This window comes from Vipera berus (assembly GCF_964194415.1).
Source record: "Vipera berus genome assembly, chromosome: 16".
Classification (NCBI taxonomy): Eukaryota; Metazoa; Chordata; class Lepidosauria; order Squamata; family Viperidae; genus Vipera; species Vipera berus.
In genome coordinates this window covers 8,542,865-8,562,353 of record NC_138219.1, presented here as the reverse complement: position 1 = coordinate 8,562,353, position 19,489 = coordinate 8,542,865, and the positions used below count along the sequence as shown (strand labels likewise).

Here is a 19,489-nt window from a genome sequence, read left to right as displayed (position 1 = left end):
CTTTATATCAGTAAAGTTTTATATCTGAAGAGTTTTATATCGGAAATGGGCCATTCCTTTTGCATCGCATTTGGAGCTGCCCAACGCAGCCTAATTCTCCTTTCCTTTCCTCTCCTTCTCCTCTCCTCTCCTCTCCTCCCCTTTCCTTTCCTTTCTTTTCCTTTCCTTTCCCTTCCTTTCTCCTCCATTCCTATTCTTCCCTCCCTCCCTTCTTTTTCTCCGCCATCCCTATTCCCTTCCTTCCGTCCATGCACTATCTTTTCCCTTCCCTTCCTTTTTTCATCCTTCTTTCCCCTTTCCCCTAAACCCACTTCCCTTCCCTTTCCTACATTGTTCCATTTATTTCCTTCCTTCCTTCCCTTCCCTTCCCTTCTCAAGCCACATTTAAGCCTGGCTAAATCAGGTCCAGCTTTGTGCGTTTCCCCAAACATGAGGAAGCCAACTTGATTTTGCTCAAGGAGGTTGGGAAAGTTTCGATCAGGCCCCAATAATTGGGAAACAGCCAACAGTTTGCCTGGCCAAACCCCACCAGCTGGGACATCCTGTCTCTCCCCCAGGCTGAAAACAAGACTCATCTCACCTTCCTGGTTCCCTGTGTCAAACCAGAGAGGATTCCGAACTGTCTGGAAAAACGAAACACACTTTACCGTCTACGGGACGCTCCGTCCCAGGGTTGCAAAGGACTCGCACAAATTGCCCCATTATGCGCCGGTTTGCCCGCTGCACAAGATCCAATTTTGTCCTGCAGGGTGGGGTTTTTTGGGGGCAGTGGGGTGTGGATGGGGAGGAAGGATTTTTTTTTAAGCCCTGGCCACTCTAGTTTGGAATCAGCAGTTTGCAAAGAAAAGGCTTGGAGAAGGCTTGCCAAGTGGGGAGGAGAGAAGGCTGTGAGCAATGGGTTGTGGAATGACAAACTAAGCATTGCACTTGACCATCCCTTCCCCACTTCCCGATCCTGGCCCTATAAAAGGCTCCCCACACCTTCCCACCTGGAGGATCCCTTTGCAAGGGACCGAGGTTGAGGTGAGTGGCTGTGGGGCTGTGGGGCTGCGGGAAGGGAGGTGTGGGGGGGAGGCTGGCATATTTTTTTCTCTCCTTTTTCTGCAAAGTTTTCCTTTGCTTAGAGAGCAACGGCGCTGAAGAGTGAGCGTGGCATTGTCCAACCTGTGAATGAAGATTTAGGATCATGTTCTTTCCGGGGGTTTGAAAGACAGACAGACAGAGCCAGCAGACAGATGCGCAGGGTAAATAGGTATGATGGAAAGAAAGAAAGAAAGAAAGAAAGAAAGAAAGAAAGAAAGAAAGAAAGAAAGAGGAAGGAAGGAAGAAAGGAAAGAAAGAAAGAAAGAAAAAGAAAGAAAGAAAGAAAGAAAGAAAGAAAGAAAGAAAGAAAGAAAGAAAGAAAGAAAGAGGAAGGAAGGAAGGAAGGAAGGCAGGCAGGCAGGCAGGAAGGAAGGAAGGAAGGAAGGAAGGAAGGAAGGAAGGAAATCCATTTAAGACGGATTTCAGATTAAATATATTCAGGATCTCTTAACAACCCCCTCCCTTAGTGACAGACCTGCCAGTCCCAGCTGCGGCCATAAAGCCGAGGAATTTCCTGCATCTCCTGGGACCGCTTGCTTTCCAAAGCTGTCTCCATGAAATACGCCCCCAGGGCTTTCTTCTGCATCACCCCCCCACCCTTTCTCCCCCCCCCACGTTCCTCTTCTCTGGCAGCCTGCCTCCCCCTGGACAGAAGACGGACCACCCTCCCTCGCCATGGCCAGCAGCGAGCTGACGGAGCTGGAGAGGGCCCTCTTGCAAATTATCGACATCTTCCACCAATTTTCCATTCGGGAGGAGGACAAGACGTTCCTCACCCCCAGCGGGTTTAAAAAGCTGGTCCACCAGCAGCTCCCCCACTTCATGAAGGTGAGCAGGGCCAGGGGAGGGGGTGGGAAACAGGTGTGGGTTTCTCGGGGGAGGGAGAAGCACCAAATTTCCCCCCCCAACAGATGTGGAAGGCGAAACCCCAGATGTTCTGGATGCAACCCTACCCCCCCCCCCCAGCTTTAGGAGAGCTGCCAGGTTCTCTGCGTGGATGCCGCTTCCGGACGTTTCGTTCTGGCCCTGGACCAACAAAAAATTAGCTACCGGTTCTGCCAAAGTGGTGGGAACCGGCTGAATCCCACCACTGGGCAACGCTCACTTAAAGAAAGGTCTCACTTAGCGACCGAAAAGTAGGGCTCAATTTTGGTCGTAAGTCGAGGACAACAGGAAATATTCTATTGACATATTCTTCCCCCCCCGTTTCTTTTCCTACTCCTTCCATTGTCGTGTTTGTCTCTCTGCATCTATTATCTGCAGTGTCACTTTCTCAGCAAGAGAAAGTTTTTCCTTTTTAAAAAAAAAAATTCCCCCCCCTCTCTATGCCTTTTTTCTTTGTTTTTGAAGAACATGGGGGACCTGGACGAAAAGATGAGAAGCCTGGATGTGAACGAGGACAACCAGGTGGAATTCGAAGAATTCTTGCAGCTGCTTTTGGATGTGGGCATGATGGATAAAGATAAATAACCCTGTATTTAGCTCTGGGAAGTGGGGGGGGGGAGGGGGGTGGTTTGGGGTGGGTGGGTTTTGGGGATATGTATTGTAAAATCTTTCTTTCGTAAAACTAATAAAAAAGAGAGAGAGAGAGAGAGAGAGAGAGAGAGAAAGTGGGGAAGAAATAGTAGATGGGGTGGGGGCTGTGGACTGCGTGTCAAGCGTGGGGATTTCGGGAGAAAGGGCGGGGCCAGGAAACCGCACCACCAGGAAGACCTCAAGACTTTGAGACTCACAAACCCTCTTGTAGCTTCTAAAGTTCAAATAAATCTTCGCATTCCAGATGGGTGGTTTTCAATCATTCGATGGTCAAAGAAAAGTGTGCCATTGTGTGTCTTTGTGTGTGTGTGTGTTTGTGTGTGTGTGTGTGTGTGTGCGCGCATGTGCAAAAGAAACAGAAGGGGTGGGGCAGATCCCTGCCAAAATCAAGCCAAGATCTGATGCCCGCCAATGCCACATTCCTATTTCAAGGTTTTCCAAGGTTTTCCAGATCCCAGAACAGGCAGTTGCTAGGTTAGAACAACAGGTGATTCAGGGTTGAGTAAATAAGCCAGGAATGTAAAGCTAAAGGGAGCTTATTTGGAAGGAAGATGGTCTGGGTGGCTTGGCTTTCGAGAGGAACACGCCGAAGAGACGCACCAGTGTCCGCTTTGACCTCTGGAAAGAGTGCAGAGAAGAGCCACAAAGACGATCAGGGGACCGGAGGCTAAAACATACAAAGGGGGGGTCATGAGAAGCGGGTCATAAGAAAAAGTCGTGGTCACTAGAAGAGCAACTGGGAGGATTAGAGGCCTGGAGGATAAAACCTACAAAGAACGGTTGTAGGAATGGAGCCTGGCTGGTTTAAAGAAGAGGACGGGGGGGGGGGGACATGATAGCACTCTTCCCATATTTGAGGGGCTTCCCCAAAGAAGAGGGGGGTCCAGCTGTTCTCCAAAGCACCTCAAGGCAGGAGAAGCAGCAACGGATGGAAACTGGTCCTCCCCCCCATCATCCCCCCCCCCTCCATTGCATGTGAGAATACAAAGGCAGAGATGGACTGGTGTGGTTTTTTTCTCCTTTGTCCCCAAATCAGATCAAGGGCAGCTGAAAAAGTTTAAATTCACTTTAGTCCTCCAGAGGGCAAATGTTAATGTTAATGTTAATGTTAATTTTATTTGTATACCGCCCTTCTCCCGAAGGAGAATGTAAGTCGGATCTGCTGCCAGGATCATTCTGGAGCCAGGCTTTATATCAGTAAAGTTTTATATCTGAAGAGTTTTATATCGGAAATGGGCCATTCCTTTTGCATCGCATTTGGAGCTGCCCAACGCAGCCTAATTCTCCTTTCCTTTCCTCTCCATTCCTTCTCCTCCCCTTCTCCTTTCCTTTCCTTTCTCCTCCATTCGTATTCTTCCCTCCCTCCCTTCTTTTTCTCCTCCATCCCTATTCCGTTCCTTCCGTCCATGCACTATCTTTTCCCTTCCCTTCCTTTTTTCATCCTTCTTTCCCCTTTCCCCTCTCCACTTCCCTTTCCTACATCGTTCCCTTTATTTTCTGTCTTCCTTCCTTCCTTCCTTCCTTCCTTCCTTCCTTCCTTCCTTCCTTCCTTCCTTCCTCCCGTCCATTCTATTCTTCCTTCCTTCCTTCCTTCCTTCCTCCCGTCCATTCTATTCTTCCTTCCTTCGTCCCGTCCATTCTATTCTTCCTTCCTTCCTTCCTTCCTTCCTTCCTTCCTTCCTTCCTTCCTTCCTTCCTTCCCTTCCCTTCCCTTCCCTTTCTCCTTTTCTCTTCCCTTCCCTTCTCAAGCCACATTTAAGCCTGGCTAAATCAGGTCCAGCTTTGTGCGTTTTCCACCTTCCGAACATCAGGAAGCATCCTTGATTTTGCTCAAGGAAAAGTTGGGAAACTTTCGAATCAGGCCCCAGATAATTTGGGAACAGGGGGTTGCCCGGTCCGACCCCACCAGCTGGGACATCCCGTTTCTTCATCTCTTGCTAAAGACATCTCTCCCTTCCTGATTCCCCGTGCCAAAGCAGAGAGGATTCTGATCTGTTTTGAAAAACGAAAGACACATTCCTGTCTACGGGATGCTCCGTCCCAAGGTTACAAACCTCTCACACAAATCGCCCCCTGATGTGCCTGGTTGCCCAGCTGCACAAGATCCAATTTGGTCCTGCAGGGTGGGGGTTTTTTTTGGGGGGGGAGGATTTTTTTTTTAAAGCCCCAGCCACTCTAGTTTGGAATCAGGAGTTTCCAAAGAAAAGTGTTTGTGGGTCAAAAGGCTTGGAGAAGGCTTGCCAAGAGGGGAGGAGAGAAGGCTGGGAGCAACGAGAGTGGAAAGAGAAACTAAATCCTCCACTTGGCCATCCCTTCCCCAATCCCGATCCTGGCCCTATAAAAGGCTCCCCACACCTTCCCACCTGGAGGATCCCTTTGCAAGGGACCGAGGTTGAGGTGAGTGGCTGTGGGGCTGTGGGAAGGGAGGTGTGGTGGGGAGGCTGGCATATTTTTCTTCTTCTCCTTTTTCTGCAAAGTTTTCCTTTGCTTAGAGAAAGAAAAAAAGAAAAAGAGAGAGAGAGAGTGTGTGTTAAGGATTATTGTTGTGCAGAGGTCTCCTTGTGCTACCAAAGAGTTGCACAGACGAGGAAGGCTACTGAGAGCAGCAAGAGTCACACGCAGGAGTACACTGAGTTGTAAAAGCAAAAAAGTATTTGACTTTTAAGGTGGTGTAAGGACAAAAATGCACAGTCAAAAATAAACAGTCCAGGTCGTACACAATAGTAACAGTCCAAGGAGTAATCCAAACTACAAAGTCTTCTTACCGGTCCAGAGGTCAATACACAGTTCAGGTTTACAGCAGTAGTAAACCAACAGCAGAGCAAAAACAGTAATAGTAGAGGTCAGTGAATTCAGAGAGAGAGAGAAGCTAGTTACTAGCTTCCTCTTATGGCCATGAGAACACTTACACACCCATTGGCCAATTAACAACTTAAAGACATAGCATTATGGTTAATATATTTTCAACCCAACATTGTAGGCTAACGCCATATGCCTAACAGAGAGAGAGGAAGGAAGGAAGGAAGGAAGGAAGGAAAGAAAGAAAGAAAGAAAGAAAGAAAGAAAGAAAGAAAGAAAGAAAGAAAGAAAGAAAGAAAGAAAGAAAGAAAAGCTGTCTCCACCAAATACGCCCCCAGGGCTTTCTTCTGCATCACCCCCCACCCTTTCTCTCCCCCCCCCCACGTTCCTCTTCTCTGACAGCCTGCCTCGCCCTCGAGGGAAGACGGACCACCCTCCCTCGCCATGGCCAGCAAGCTCCTCCACAAACTTATCCACTGCCTCTTCAACCCTCAGAAGAAAGGGGAAGAAAGGAAGGTAGGAAGGAAATCAATTTAAGACGGATTTCAGATTAAATATATTCAGGATCTCTTAACCCCCTCCCTTAGTGACAGACCTGCCAGTCCCATCTGTGGCCATAAAGCCGAGGAATTTCCTGCTTCTCCTGGGACCGCTTGCTTTCCAAAGCTGTCTCCACCAAATAAGCCCCCAGGGATTTCTTCCGCATCACCCCCACACCCTTTCTCTCCTCCCCCCCCACCCCCGTTCCTCTTCTCTGACAGCCTGCCTCCCCCGTGGAAGATGAGCTGACGAAGCTGGAGATGGCCATCCACCAAATTATTGAAATCTTCTTCACCTATGCCGCTCAGGAGGGGGACAAGACCACCCTCACCCCCAGCGGGTTTAAAGACTTGGTGGACCAGCAGCTCCCCAACCTCAAGAAGGTGGGCAGGGCCAGGGGAGGGGGAGGGAAACGGTGTGTGTGTTTGGGGGGGGAGAAGCACCGACTTTCCCCCCCCCGAACAGATGTGGGAGGTGAAACCCCAGATGTTCTGGATGCAACCCTACCCCCCCAGCTTTAGGAGAGCCGCCACGTTCTCCGCCTGGATGCCGCTTCCGGACGTCCATTCTGGGCCAGGGCAACAAAAAATTAGCTACCGGTTCTGCCGAAGTGATGTGAAACAGCTGAATCCCACCACTGGGCAACGCTCGCTTAAAGAAAGGTCTCGCTTAGCGACAGAAAAGTTGGGCTCAATTTTGGTCGTAAGTCGAGGACAACAGGAAATATTCTATTGACATATTCTTCGCCCCCCATTTTTTTCCTACTCCTTCCATTGTCATTTTGGAAGGAGCTGAGGACTGCCCCCGACCTCCGTTCATTCTGCAGGGACCTGAAGACCTGGCTCTTCGAGCTCTCTGGCCCAGGCTGAGAATTTTAATTTTAATTTTAACTGGGGGTTTTATTTGTTCAGGGATTGATATAATTTTTTAAATTGTTTTTAACTTTTGTATTTTTCGTTTTAATCACCCTGTAAACCGCCCTGAGTCCTTCGGGAAAGGGCGGTATATAAATACAATAAAATAAATAAAATAAATAAATTTTTGTCTCTCTGGATCGAGTATCCACCATGTCGCTTTTTCTCAAGAAGGGAAAGTTTTTCCTTTTTTTAAAAAAAAAAAAAATTCCCCCCCCCTACACCTTTTTTCATTTGTTTGTTTTTGAAGAACGTCGGGGACCTGGACGAGAAGATGACCACTCTGGACAAGAACCAGGACAAGGTGCTGGAATTCAAGGAATACTGGCAGCTGATTAGGGAGCTGGCCAAGACGTTTAAGAGAGAGGAACTGGGGAGGAAATAGTAGATGGGGTGGTGGATGTGGACTGCGTGTCAAGCGTGGGGACTAAGGGAGAAAGGGCGGGGCCAGGAAACCGCACCACCAGGAAGACCTCAAGACTTTGAGAGTCACAAACCCTCTTGTAGCTTTCTAAAGTTCAAATAAATCTCTGCATTCCAGATGGTTTTGTTTTCAATCATTCGATGGCCAAAGAAAAGTGTGCCACTGTGTGTGTGTGTGTGTGTGTGTGTGTGTGTGTGTGTGTGCGCGCATGCGCACGTGCAAAAGAATCAGAGAGGGTGGGGCAGATCCCTGCCAAAATGAAGCCAAGATCTGTTGCCCGGGGAATGCCGCATTCCTGTTTCAAGGTTTTCCAGGTCCCAGAACACGCAGTTGCTAGGTTAGAACAACAGTGGATTCAGGGTTGAGTAGATAAGCCAGGAATGTAAAGCTAAACGGAGCTTATTAGGACGGAAGATGTTCTGGGTGGCTTGGATTTCGAGAGGAACACGCAGAAGAGACGCACCAGTGTCCGCTTTGAACTCTGGAAAGAGTGCAGAGAAGAGCCACAAAGACGATCAGGGGACCGGAGGCTAAAACATATAAAGAACAATTGCAGGAATTGCGGGTGTCTGGTTTAATGAAAAGAAAGACCAGGGGGGGACATGATAGCAGTCTCCCCATATCTGAGGGGCTGCCCCAAAGAAGAAGGAGTCAACATATTCTCCAAAGCACCTGAAAGCAGAGCAAGAAGCAAGAGATGAAAACTAATCAAGGAGTTAGTACCTTGGGTTAGTACTTTATAAGTCTAAAGGCTGCTGGCCGTTCTTGGTAATTTACATTGCTACACTTTAATTTCTCCTCTGAGAAAGCAGGGCATTGTTGTTGTTATTGTCATCATCATCATCATCAACAACAACAACAACAACGAAGATTATGATGGAGTTGGAAGAGACCTCTAGTCCAACCCACCCTGCTCAGGCAGGAAACCTTATACCATTTCAGACAAATGGCTGTCCAGTCTCTTCTTAAAAACTTCCAATGTTGCAGCATTCAGAACTTCTGGGGGCAGGTAGTTCCACCGGTTAATTGTCAACTGTCAAGAACATCCTTTGATAGCCTCCCTGGTCCCAATCCATCTCTCCTTCTTTTACTGAGCACTTTTCTTCACTGTGGGCTCCTTCAAGCCTAGGAGGTTGAGTCCCATCTCTGCAGGACTCTGGAGAGAATTTTGGGCCTGGTGACCACCCTTCTAAGTCTTCCTCCAGACCTTGGTCCATCCTGAAGGTCTATTTGGCCAAGAAGGACCTTTTCATCCCTGGTCCTGAAATGAATGTCCCTTGGGTCAAGGCAGAAAACCGCAGGCAGGTGGAGCCAGGGATGGTGGTGAGATGAAGCCAGATCTTTAAATTTAGATTTTCCTCTAAGAGAACCCCTTGAACATTGCTTCCATATTTCTAGAATGGCCTTCCTAGAAAGCCTTCATCCTCAAAGACCCTTAGATGAGATATAAACCCAACCAGTCTTAGCAGGACAAGGTGGGAAGGAGCAACCAGAAGCCCCAGTGGAACGTTATCTCCTCATCTTCACTTATTCCTCGGTCCACAAGATTGTGTCTCCTCGATGCTAGTTGTGCAACGCAGCAACCCCACCCACCACCAGGCCAGGTAGGTGGGGCAACACACCATCCACCAAACTATCGGAAGCTGCTGAGATGCCTCCACCAAACCTTGGCAGAGCAGCCAGAGACCAGCTCAACGAGTCATGAGGAATGAGAACCGTCTTCGCAACTCCACCGGATATGAAGCACAGGAGTTCCTGCAGCACGCTTGGGAGATGGGGAGAGATTTTGGCAGGCTGAAGTATGTGCTGAAGAATTTCAGTCTGCAGGGCGGTGATCTGTCACCACCGGTGACCATGGAGACGGGACTAGCTGCTCAATTCACACGGCCGTTGATCCCAAAGGGTGGGTGTGACGGGGGGGGGAAGAGAGAGGACAAGAAAGAAATCCACGCATCAAATCCCCAATAAGTCGCCCCGCTTGTGGGGGTTCAATGATGGCTTGTTAGACATACACAGAGTCTGGGTCAGGCAGCAGTGCTAAACCACAAGCCACGGATTAACCCTTTGGGAGCTGACCTCGCAGGTGGCACAAAGCCTCATGGAAAAGGACTCACAAGAGGGCCAAGCTTGAAGTTTGATTTCCAAGGGGCATGGGCTCCCTTGCCTGTCTCTTGGCTATGATCTATCATAGAGACTCTGAAATGGGAGAGGGGTTTCCTGCCTGAGCAAGAGGTTGGACCAGAAGACCTCCAAGGTCCCTTCCAACATTCTTATTCTGTATTCGGGTTCTATGGCTGATAGAACTGAGATTTAACAGGGTTGGGAGGCACCCTGGAGATCTGCTAGTCCAACCCCTGCCAATTGCAGGGATCTGCCACTGTCACATCCCCATGAGAGGGCCACCCTTTCTTCGTGCTTCGCGTGTAAAAACGTCGCAACAGGGGCAATATTTTTAGATGCTTAAGTTCCTCGTGGATCCGGGCACCTGGAAGAGGCGAGTTTGCCAAATTTGCCAACCCAGACTCCATACAATACAGATAGCCCTTGACTTACGACCACAGTTGAGCCCCAAATTTTGGTCGCTATGCAAAGACAGTCACTAAGTGAATTTGGCCTCATTTTACTACCTCTCTTGCCACAGTCGTTAAGTGAAACACACACACCCAGCGGTTGTTAAGCTAGTCACGCGCTGGTTAAATGAATCTGGCTTCCCCACTGTCACAAAAGGGGGGATCACGTGAATCTGGGACATGGCAACTGTCATAAACACGGGAGGCTGAAAGGGGTTGTTAAGTGTGAAAAAAGGTCACAAGTCACCTTTTTCAGCGCCATTGTGATTTCAAACGGTCATTAAATGGACTGTTGTGGACTGCTTGTAGTTGTGAGAATCCACACAAGCTTTGCTTCCCTCATACCGGGGTTCTGCTCAGCTTCCAAAGCTAAAGCTAGGAGAGATTTAGCAGAACCCACCCCCCACCCCCCAAAAAAAACCAGCTCAGAGAGAAGTTTCAGAACACCCTAGAAGGTGGACATTAGAGATCCTGGAAGGTGGACATTAGAGAGAGGCTATTTGTCCAGAGAAGATGATGCTTTGTCCGGTTGCTTCACACTAAAGTCCCAAAGTCCAAGTCAGACTTTGATAAAGACTCCTGGACGTCAGAGACCCGATAAACAAATATTATTTAGGTCTTTAGGAAGGAGGAGTGGAGAGCTTGGAACACTGGGCTCTCCAAATTCTGCTCTCAGCTCATGTCCTTCTGTAAGGAGGACCTTCTTGAGAACTTCAGACAGAGACTTCTTTCCATGGGAAGAGGTCTCACTTCCTTATTCGTCCATGCTCGTTTGCCACCCTCAATGCTAGAGACATCTCTAGTGGAGTCTTGTCCAACCTCAAGCTCTCCAGGAGCCACAAAGCTCTCCTAGAAGATTCCCAGAAGGATGAGGAGGAATTTCAAAACCACGGCATCCCCAAATCTTCTACCAGGACTTTCCACGCAGTTAATATGCTTGCAGTTACCCCACACCAGCAGGAGGTGACTCCTTCTCCTCAACATCTCAAGATGTTAGGAGTCAACCAAAAGGTCCAGTGAACATGGACTACGGGGGAAGGGAGGAAACTCCCTTCCAAACAGGCTCATCCTTGAGCTGTGAGTAAGGACAGAGAAATGGGTGGCGTCTCAGCGTTGTCTTCTGGCCGGGGGCCAGTCGGCACATGGAGAAGATTGCACCACAACTGCAACTCTCAGATCCCTCCATGAGGTGTCTCTTGGACACACCTTCCCGAGGTATAAAACCGTGGCAAGGCGACAACTGACAGCAGGACATCTAATCTCCAGTGAGCAGGTAAGTGGGCCTTCTGTCTTAAGGTCCCTTCCCCAAAACCAAGAGGAGAATTTGAGGGTCTCCCCTTCCCTTCCCTATCTTCTTGGCAACATTTCCCCTCTTCTCTCTGAATCTTCTCAGTTGGACAAGTTCAGGCAAATTTACTTTTCCAAACTTGCTTACGGCAGCCCAGAACAGGTCCGACAGTGTGGGACTCGTTCAGTTTCGAATGCAGATTCCAAAAAGAAGCATTTCTCACAAAGATCCTTTCTGCTTTTCCGCTGCCCTGTGATAGGAGACCCCACGTTTTGAAGACCCCTTGAAGCCAGGAGTGACTTCTGAAGCTCCACAGAAAACCAGTCGACGTCCTGTGTTTATTGTATCATCGGAAGGGGGAATTTTGCCGAGACACCGAGGATCCGATCAGTCAGGAGAGCGATGGGTTGTCGATGCGGCAAGAAGCGAAAGGTGAAGTGGAAACAGGTGGGGTGGGTTGCGTGTTGTGGTTTTTGGGTGAGAAATAACCTCCCCCCAAAAAATGGATGGAAGAGGAAGGGCATAGTTTGGAAGTCTTGAGTGGCAATGGGGGAAAGATTGCAAGGGATGACATTTAGAGAAGATCTCCACAGCCGTTTGAGGTTGTTGCCCCAAGTTAGATCCCTAATTCCAGATCGGGGACTCACATCTTTTAAAAAGAGCTTGTGGGAGTGGAGAAATTTAATTTTCAGAAGAGGAAGGTGGACAGAGATGGTGGCACCTTTCCAAAACCTGGTGTAGAATTATTTAGAAAAAAAAATATTTTTTTTCACAGGTGTCCTTAGTTAGAGTATGGATCTAAGAGCCTTACATGGCAAGAATCACCATCAATGACATTTAGATAGTTTGGTCCCAGAAATTTTGGTAGGGATGTTCCAATTTAATTGCCTGCAAGGAGTTTTTTCCCTAACATCCAATTCTCATTAAAACGCTTCTGTTTTAATTTAGAGTAAGACGCTATTCTACTATATATTTATACCTGTAATGATGAGTTGGGAGTCCATCCATTTTATTTCATTTTTAAAAATTTTTTTCCTCCTTTTGGATCCTCTTTCCCTTAATTTTTCCTCCTTTTATTTTGCTACCATGCATTTTATCTCTCTTTGAAACTTTAGCAAGTGGATTGGATTCAAGAAAAAGCTTTTTTAGGGTTAACCATCATTTTATAATAATGGAATATATTGGAGCAACCTAGCCTTTTCTGGTCGGATAGGGGCACCTGGAGAAAACACATCTGTGGTGATTGCTAGAAATCAGAAATGATGGCATGTAATCAATCAATCAATCCTCTGTCCTAAAGTCTATTATATTATTTGCTTTAAATCCCCAGAAAGTTTGTCAGGCCGGTGTTGCAAACGTTTGATTTCAGATCCATTCAAAAAGAAACCATCCATATCAGTCTCAAATTCATCATTTAAATACATCATCTGATTTTGCAGATCTTGCAATTAAATGGTGATAAACAAACCACACCTGTGCTGGGAAAATTTGCAAATATCTATGATGATTTGCAGTGGCCTGAAAGAATGAGTAATGCAGCCCGGTTTTATTTGGAAGAACTGGGTGGGGGGAGGCGAAAATCAAACTTTGGGTAGAAGAAGCTTCAAAGCACAAATTGATATTGCTTCTTCCTCTTCTTTCTCCCCAGAAAAATAACTCCATTTTGCAGAATTTTTGTATGCATTTTGTCACCTCCCCCCCTTACACACACACATAATTCTCCCCAATGGATGCTGCAGCCAGGGCATTCTGGGAAAATAAAAATGGCCGTTAATCTTGCAAAAATTTTGGCTATGGGCAAAATTGTCTCCTAGGCTGAGATCTCAATTGATGCTTCTTCTTTTTTTTTTAAATGAAATTTGCACACTGGGACCCCTTCTAATTGCCACGAGAAATTGGTGGATTTGATCAGGAGATACAAAGGACCCAGCCTTGATCTTAGTTTGGGCCAAATTCCTTCATCAACAATTCATCTTTCATCCTGCTAACAACTATTCCTTTCTTGAGAGGCATCCTGGCTTGTGTTAAGCCAACATTGAGAGGTCATCTTTGGCTGGTATTAAGCCAAAACAATTTTAAAAAATGGAACACGGGTGAAGGATTCAACTGGAACACCACTTGTTGGGGAGAAGGCACAAAACTCGATCAACCCTCCTAGTGCTTTGAAAGACTTTCAGAATATTTAGGATTTGTGTGTGTGTGTGTGTGTGTGTGTGTGTGTGTGTCTGTGATAGAGATTCCCCCCCAGTTTGATGCTTCTCACGTTCCTTGCAAAAACTCCAAAGGGGGCAGTTAAGCCTCAGAAACAAATTACCTGCCCAGGCTGATGTGTTTTGCTTGACGTGTTGGGTCTCCGTCAACAACGCTTCATTGCAACAAAAATATTCTGCATCATTGTGCATTTCAGAGTAGGAAGCCACCGTGTTTTATATCTGCATCCGCACCAAAGAAAATTGGATTCCCTCCCCCCCGCCTTGTTCTGCACTGTTCATTTTGTTCTATTTTGTTGAAATTTGCGGGGTGGCAGTGGTGGGAAGTTATCCTCCGTGGCTTTCCTGGGCTAACCAATCCAGACTCAGGGGAGAGGCGAAACCGTGCCCCAGACTTTGGCGTAAAAAGTTTGGACGTGTTAACGAGCTGGGTGTTTCGGGGAGGGTGCAGTTGTGTAGGAAGAAGCCGGGCAGGTTGAACAACTCCGGGCGGGATTGTGCACAGGGAGTGCGTGGCTGGGAATGGATCTCAACCTGTCTTCTTTTTCCCACCCGTCTCCTGCTTGATTCCAGGATAGCCAAGAACTCACCGATGTCGAACGAGCCATCGAGATTGTCATCAACAATTTCCACTGTTACGCTGTCAAGGGCCGCAAAGAGTGTCTCACACCCAACGAGCTGAAAGACCTGGTTGGACAGAGGCTGCCACACTTAGCCAAGGTTAGACCACGATCGGCAGGATCGCCACGACGCAGGGATTTGGAGAAGGGAGCCCAAAAGAAGCCTCTTGGCTGGTTAAGATCCTTCTGAAAGAATTCTGGCGTTTCGGAATTCCGTTTGGCAGGAATTCCCACGTTCGGGGCCAACGCCAAAAAGGCCCCGTCCTGTGCTCTCTTGAGGTTGTAAGGGTTTCCATTTATAAATGAAAAGAAATGGAGTTTTTACTATTTTTTTCTGCTGGGCTAAAAACCCAGATTGTGTTTCGAGGCAAAAATCCAGGTTGCATTGCAAGAGAATAAAATCCTAGTCTGGATTTTAATCTAAATAACCCAGTTTTCGCATCAAGGCAAGCATTTAATTTGCAAACTTCTTTATGTTTTTGAATGTTTTAGTTTTAGCTCTACTACATGTTCAACTGGATTAAGCGCTCTCAGGTTAGTGCCAACTCATAGACATTTATTACAGACAAGATTTTATTTCAGGACTTTAAAATAATGCACAAATTGAATCCCGTTGACAAAACATGTACAAAGGAGCACCCATTAAAGAACAGACAAGTGTGCAGAAATAATAAAGATGACCAAAACTGCACATCACGCAAAAAAAATGTATTGCTTGCAAAAACGTGCACTAATTAATAACGGCCTCCTGAAAGCAGTTTCTATTAAGAATCTGTTATTAATTTATTCAGCTCCCCAATGCATCAAACGGGCTGCAAAATAAAATTTAAGCAAGGTATTAAATCCATGAAATCCTCTAAAAAAAAACAGAACAAAAACCCACCTAATGGTTTAACAAAAATCTCAAAACCGGGGACCTTTTTTAAAAAAACAAGAGCAGGAATGCAAATAATAATAATAATAATAATAATAAATTAAGATTTGTTCATTCTTCATTTTTAATTTTTTCTTCTTCTTTCATCTTCCCCTCCCCAACAGGGTGTCGGGCCTTTGGAAGAGAAGATTGAATGTCTGGGGGATAATGAAGAAGCAAAACTCGAATTTGGAGAATACTGGGACATAATGGGAGATGCGGCCAAGGGGTCCTGTGTGCCGAAAGGGAAGAAGTAAAGAGGCTGAGCCGAGTTCGAAAGACGACCTTGGACCCACTGTGCAGAAGAACTGGGCGATCCCCACTTTGATCTCAAAATCTGTTATTCATTCAGCAGTGTTAATTATTTTGGGGATTCGTTTGAGCCTCTCATTTTCCTAACCTAGGTTCTTCTTGTCTTGATATCAAGAAATTTTCAAACCCGGAGCCAGAAGATTTCCATCCCAGAAAAGAAAAGAAAAAAAGTCTTCTCAAATTTTAATTTCCAGAGCTCGTGATGCCAAACTTTAGAATCTTCCTAGAGTTTGAGGCTTTTTTCTTTTTGTTACCTGAGCTGTGAAGAAAGATCCTCCAGATCCAGAATATTTTTTAACTCTGATGTCAGCAGAGTTTATCCCGGGACTGTTTAAATTCTGCACATTTTCTTTAAAAAAAAAAAATAGCGGCTCAGAATTTCACTTTGAAAACCCCCCGAAACCTCTCATTTTCCAATGTGTACCTCAGAGATAAATATTCTGTTAAATATATATACAGTATCTATATATATATATAAATATATATAAAGTTGCACATAGAATTTTATATATCCCTGCCAAAACCGGAATGTTATAAATTGAATTTAAAAGTTGGATTTCGCTAGTTCGTTTCTTTTGTTCCTTTTGCGTTTTCAAAATCTTTTTTTTTTTTTGGGTCTTTACTAAAAGTAAGGAGTTGCATTAAAAAAAAAGTTACAGATCCAAAACCGGGTGGGCGGATTTAAAAGTCAGGTTTTTTTTAAAAAACACACAACAAAAACAGAATTTTGACACGAAAAAAAAGAAGGAAAAAAAATCACAATTTGTATTGATAGAAGCTTCTTTTAAAAAGAAATTCTGTTTTCTGTGCCTCCAAGGTAGTTGGGTAACTATGCACAGCAGTTAGAGAAATTCAGAATCACGGAATCGGAAAGTCGGGGGGCCCCACAGAGATCATCTAGTCCACTCCCCTGATGCAACAGCCTCTCCCCCAGTCCCTGAAGCTCAGATGTATGTTTGCACCCGACATACCCCCCATCCCCGGTGTCAATCTAGTTATTTCTGGATTCTCTTTTGCTTTCCTGCTTAAGCGGGGGGGGGGGGGTTGGACTAGAAGACCTCCAGGTCCCTTTCAAGTTTGTTATCCTGTTAAGAGGGGCTGGAGAGAGGGGTAAATCTCCTTCCTTCAGTCCCAGCGGAGAATATTTTGAAAAATAAAACCAGGGGTCTCCAGAGAGCACTGAAAAACGGGGGAACCCCTTCGCCCCTCCGCAACATTCCCCAAGTCCTAAACAGATGGGTCCTAAACCCGTCAATTGGCTTTTGCACCAATGTCATTAAAAAACTGGATTTCTCGCTGTTGCCAGGAAGGAATTATCAGAGTTGGTGGCCTGAACCCACCAACCCTTAGGGTGACATGATAGCAATCTCCCACTATTTTTGAGGGGCTGCCACAAAAAAAGAGGTGCGCCACCTCTTCTCCAAAGCACCAGGACAAGAAGCAACGGGTGGAAACTAATGAAGGAGAACTAAGGAGAAATTTCCTGACAATGAGAACAATTAGCCAGCGGAACTGCTTGCCTCCAGAAGTTATGGTGGTGGAAATTTTAAAAAAGAGATTGGACAGCCGTTTGTCTGAAATGGTATAAGGGTCTACTGCTTGAGCAGGGGGTTGAACTAGAAGACCTCCAAGGCCCCTTCCAATTTAGTTATTCTGAATCCATCAAACTAATTATACCAAGGGGGTGGAGGTTGAGGGCGGTGGGACCCCTGAAGGTAACCCACAAAAGGTTGTCCAGGGTTGCAGATGTGGCTCAGCCCTACACACAAGCAAATTCAAAGCCAACACACTGATCCACCCAGAATTGGGAGATCCAACTCAAACTGCAAACTGATTGGACAGGACCTTGGGCTGATGCCCCCCCCCCGCCCCCAAGGAGAATTTTAGTATGTATTCTTAAACTTAAACATTATCTGCCTCTCCAGGTGCTTGGCAAGGACTCGGAGGGCGGGTTTAAAAAGTCATATCCAATCTAAATAGCTATTTGGCTATGCAGTCAGTCATAACAATAATAACAATAATTGAACACCATCATCATTGACAAAATCCCCATCTGTCAATTGCAAGAGGCAGCTTGAGTTGAAATAGCTGACATGCTGTGAGGAGCAACACCACCAAACAACCACGTCTGCCTATCCCAGGCCCATGGGGAGGACTTGACTGACAGATAAAAGAAATACATTTTATTTTAGGAGGTGCATCCAATTTTTAAGAAATGTATTTGATCCAAGGATACGCATCTGATTTTAGAAATTGTGTGATTTTAAGACATGCATCTGATTTTAACATATGCATCTGATTTTCAGAAATGCATCTGATTATAATAGATGTACTCAATTTTCAGACATGCACCCGATTTTCAGAAATGCATCCGATTTTCAGAAATGCATCTGATTTTATGAAATGCATCCGAGTTTCAGAAATGTATCCGAGTTTCAGAAATGCATCTGATTTTATGAAATGCGTCCGATTTTAAGAAATGCATCCGAGTTTCAGAAATGTATCCGAGCTTCAGAAATGCATCTGATTTTATGAAATGCATCCAAGTTTCAGAAATGTATCCGAGTTTCAGAAATGCATCCGATTTTATGAAATGCATCCGATTTTAAGAAATGCATCCGAGTTTCAGAAATGTATCCGAGTTTCAGAAATGCATCCGATTTTATGAAATGCATCCGATTTTAAGAAATGCATCCGAGTTTCAGAAATGTATCCGAGTTTCAGAAATGCATCCGATTTTATGAAATGCATCCGATTTTAAGAAATGCATCCGAGTTTCAGAAATGTATCCGAGTTTCAGAAATGTATCCGAGTTTCAGAAATGCATCCGATTTCATGAAATGCATCCGATTTTAAGAAATGCATCCGAGTTTCAGAAATGTATCCGAGTTTCAGAAATGCATCCGATTTTATGAAATGCATCCGATTTTAAGAAATGCATCCGAGTTTCAGAAATGTATCCGAGTTTCAGAAATGCATCCGATTTTAAGAAATGCATCCGATTTTAAGAAATGCATCCGAGTTTCAGAAATGTATCCGAGTTTCAGAAATGTATCCGAGTTTCAGAAATGCATCCGATTTCATGAAATGCATCCGTTTTTAAGAAATGCATCCGAGTTTCAGAAATGTATCCGAGTTTCAGAAATGCATCCGATTTCATGAAATGCATCCAATTTTAAGAAATGCATCCGAGTTTCAGAAATGCATCCGATTTTATGAAATGCATCCGATTTTAAGAAATGCATCCGATTTTAAGAAATGCATCCGAGTTTCAGAAATGTATCCGAGTTTCAGAAATGCATCCGATTTTATGAAATGCATCCGATTTTAAGAAATGCATCCGAGTTTCAGAAATGTATCCGAGTTTCAGAAATGCATCCGATTTTATGAAATGCATCCGATTTTAAGAAATGCATCCGAGTTTCAGAAATGTATCCGAGTTTCAGAAATGTATCCGAGTTTCAGAAATGCATCCGATTTCATGAAATGCATCCGATTTTAAGAAATGCATCCGAGTTTCAGAAATGTATCCGAGTTTCAGAAATGCATCCGATTTTATGAAATGCATCCGATTTTAAGAAATGCATCCGAGTTTCAGAAATGTATCCGAGTTTCAGAAATGCATCTGATTTTAAGAAATGCATCCGATTTTAAGAAATGCATCCGAGTTTCAGAAATGTATCCGAGTTTCAGAAATGCATCCGATTTCATGAAATGCATCCAATTTTAAGAAATGCATCCGAGTTTCAGAAATGTACTGTATCCGAGTTTCAGAAATGCATCCGATTTTAAGAAAGGCATCCGATTTTAAGAAGTTGCAACTTATTTTAAGAAATTGCAGCTTCTTTTCGGAACCGCACCAATGGCCCACATCAACTCAACCTCCTCTCTGCTTTGCACTCCCGATAAGCCCCAAAGTTATAGCTGGGTTTTTTTCCAGCGCCGCAACAGAAGCCTTCCACCCGGGTGATGAGCTGGCCAAAGCTTGGAATCTGCAAAGCCCGTCATTAACCCTCTATCAGAAACAGGAAACAATTTTCTCCCAAAATCTGGGACAAGAGCCTCCCGTCACCTGCCCGGCCATCTCCCGGTGCTGTTGCCCGGGGTTTTACTTTCGGATCTAAAAAAAGATGAGTGACGCAGAGATGCCGGCAGAAACTCAAGAGAGCGATGAGGAATGATGGATGGATGACAAGCTTGCACGCCCGCCAGAGAAAAAAATGCATTCCAATCTTGCAAAGTGGGGTGCTTTTTTTTCGTTTCGAGGTTTTGGCTCGCTC

General features: G+C 45.5%; 2 protein-coding genes across 7 annotated transcripts in view; one reads left to right on the top strand and one right to left on the bottom strand.

The window, feature by feature from the left end:
• Positions 1 to 19,489, bottom strand: part of S100A1 (S100 calcium binding protein A1) — a 72,023-nt gene that overhangs the window by 24,043 nt on the left and 28,491 nt on the right. Inside the window, exon 1 of one of the 2 annotated variants that reach the window (XM_081340947.1) lies at positions 6,014 to 6,060. The exons of the other annotated variant lie outside the window; for it this stretch is intronic. The gene's annotated coding sequence lies outside the window, so the exon portion shown is untranslated. Of the gene's footprint in view, positions 1 to 6,013; positions 6,061 to 19,489 lie in introns of those variants that run through there. 2 annotated transcript variants of the gene reach the window in all.
• Positions 831 to 15,553, top strand: LOC308675528 (protein S100-A13-like). 5 transcript variants are annotated; one of them, XM_081340941.1, is made up of 4 exons: positions 831 to 1,023; positions 5,821 to 5,934; positions 6,180 to 6,341; positions 7,123 to 7,398. In XM_081340941.1, the coding sequence occupies exons 2-4, from the start codon at positions 5,863 to 5,865 to the stop codon at positions 7,255 to 7,257; spliced, it is 369 nt and encodes a 122-aa protein (XP_081197067.1). In that variant the 5' UTR covers positions 831 to 1,023; positions 5,821 to 5,862; the 3' UTR covers positions 7,258 to 7,398. The 5 variants fall into 5 exon arrangements, with proteins under 5 accessions (XP_081197067.1, XP_081197068.1, XP_081197064.1 ...); XM_081340942.1 differs by lacking the exons at positions 831 to 1,023; positions 5,821 to 5,934; positions 6,180 to 6,341; positions 7,123 to 7,398 and adding exons at positions 4,386 to 5,016; positions 11,414 to 11,586; positions 13,938 to 14,084; positions 15,023 to 15,553; XM_081340938.1 differs by lacking the exon at positions 831 to 1,023 and adding an exon at positions 4,386 to 5,016.

Excerpts from the sequence above, each read along its gene's own strand:
- LOC308675528 (XM_081340938.1), top strand. The coding sequence starts at position 4,696 with ATGTGCCTGGTTGCCCAGCTGCACAAGATCCAATTTGGTCCTGCAGGG. Across the intron at positions 5,017-5,820 it reads TGCAAGGGACCGAGGTTGAG|CCTGCCTCGCCCTCGAGGGA; the intron begins GTGAGTGGCTGT and ends CTTCTCTGACAG. Across the intron at positions 5,935-6,179 it reads AGAAAGGGGAAGAAAGGAAG|CCTGCCTCCCCCGTGGAAGA; the intron begins GTAGGAAGGAAA and ends CTTCTCTGACAG.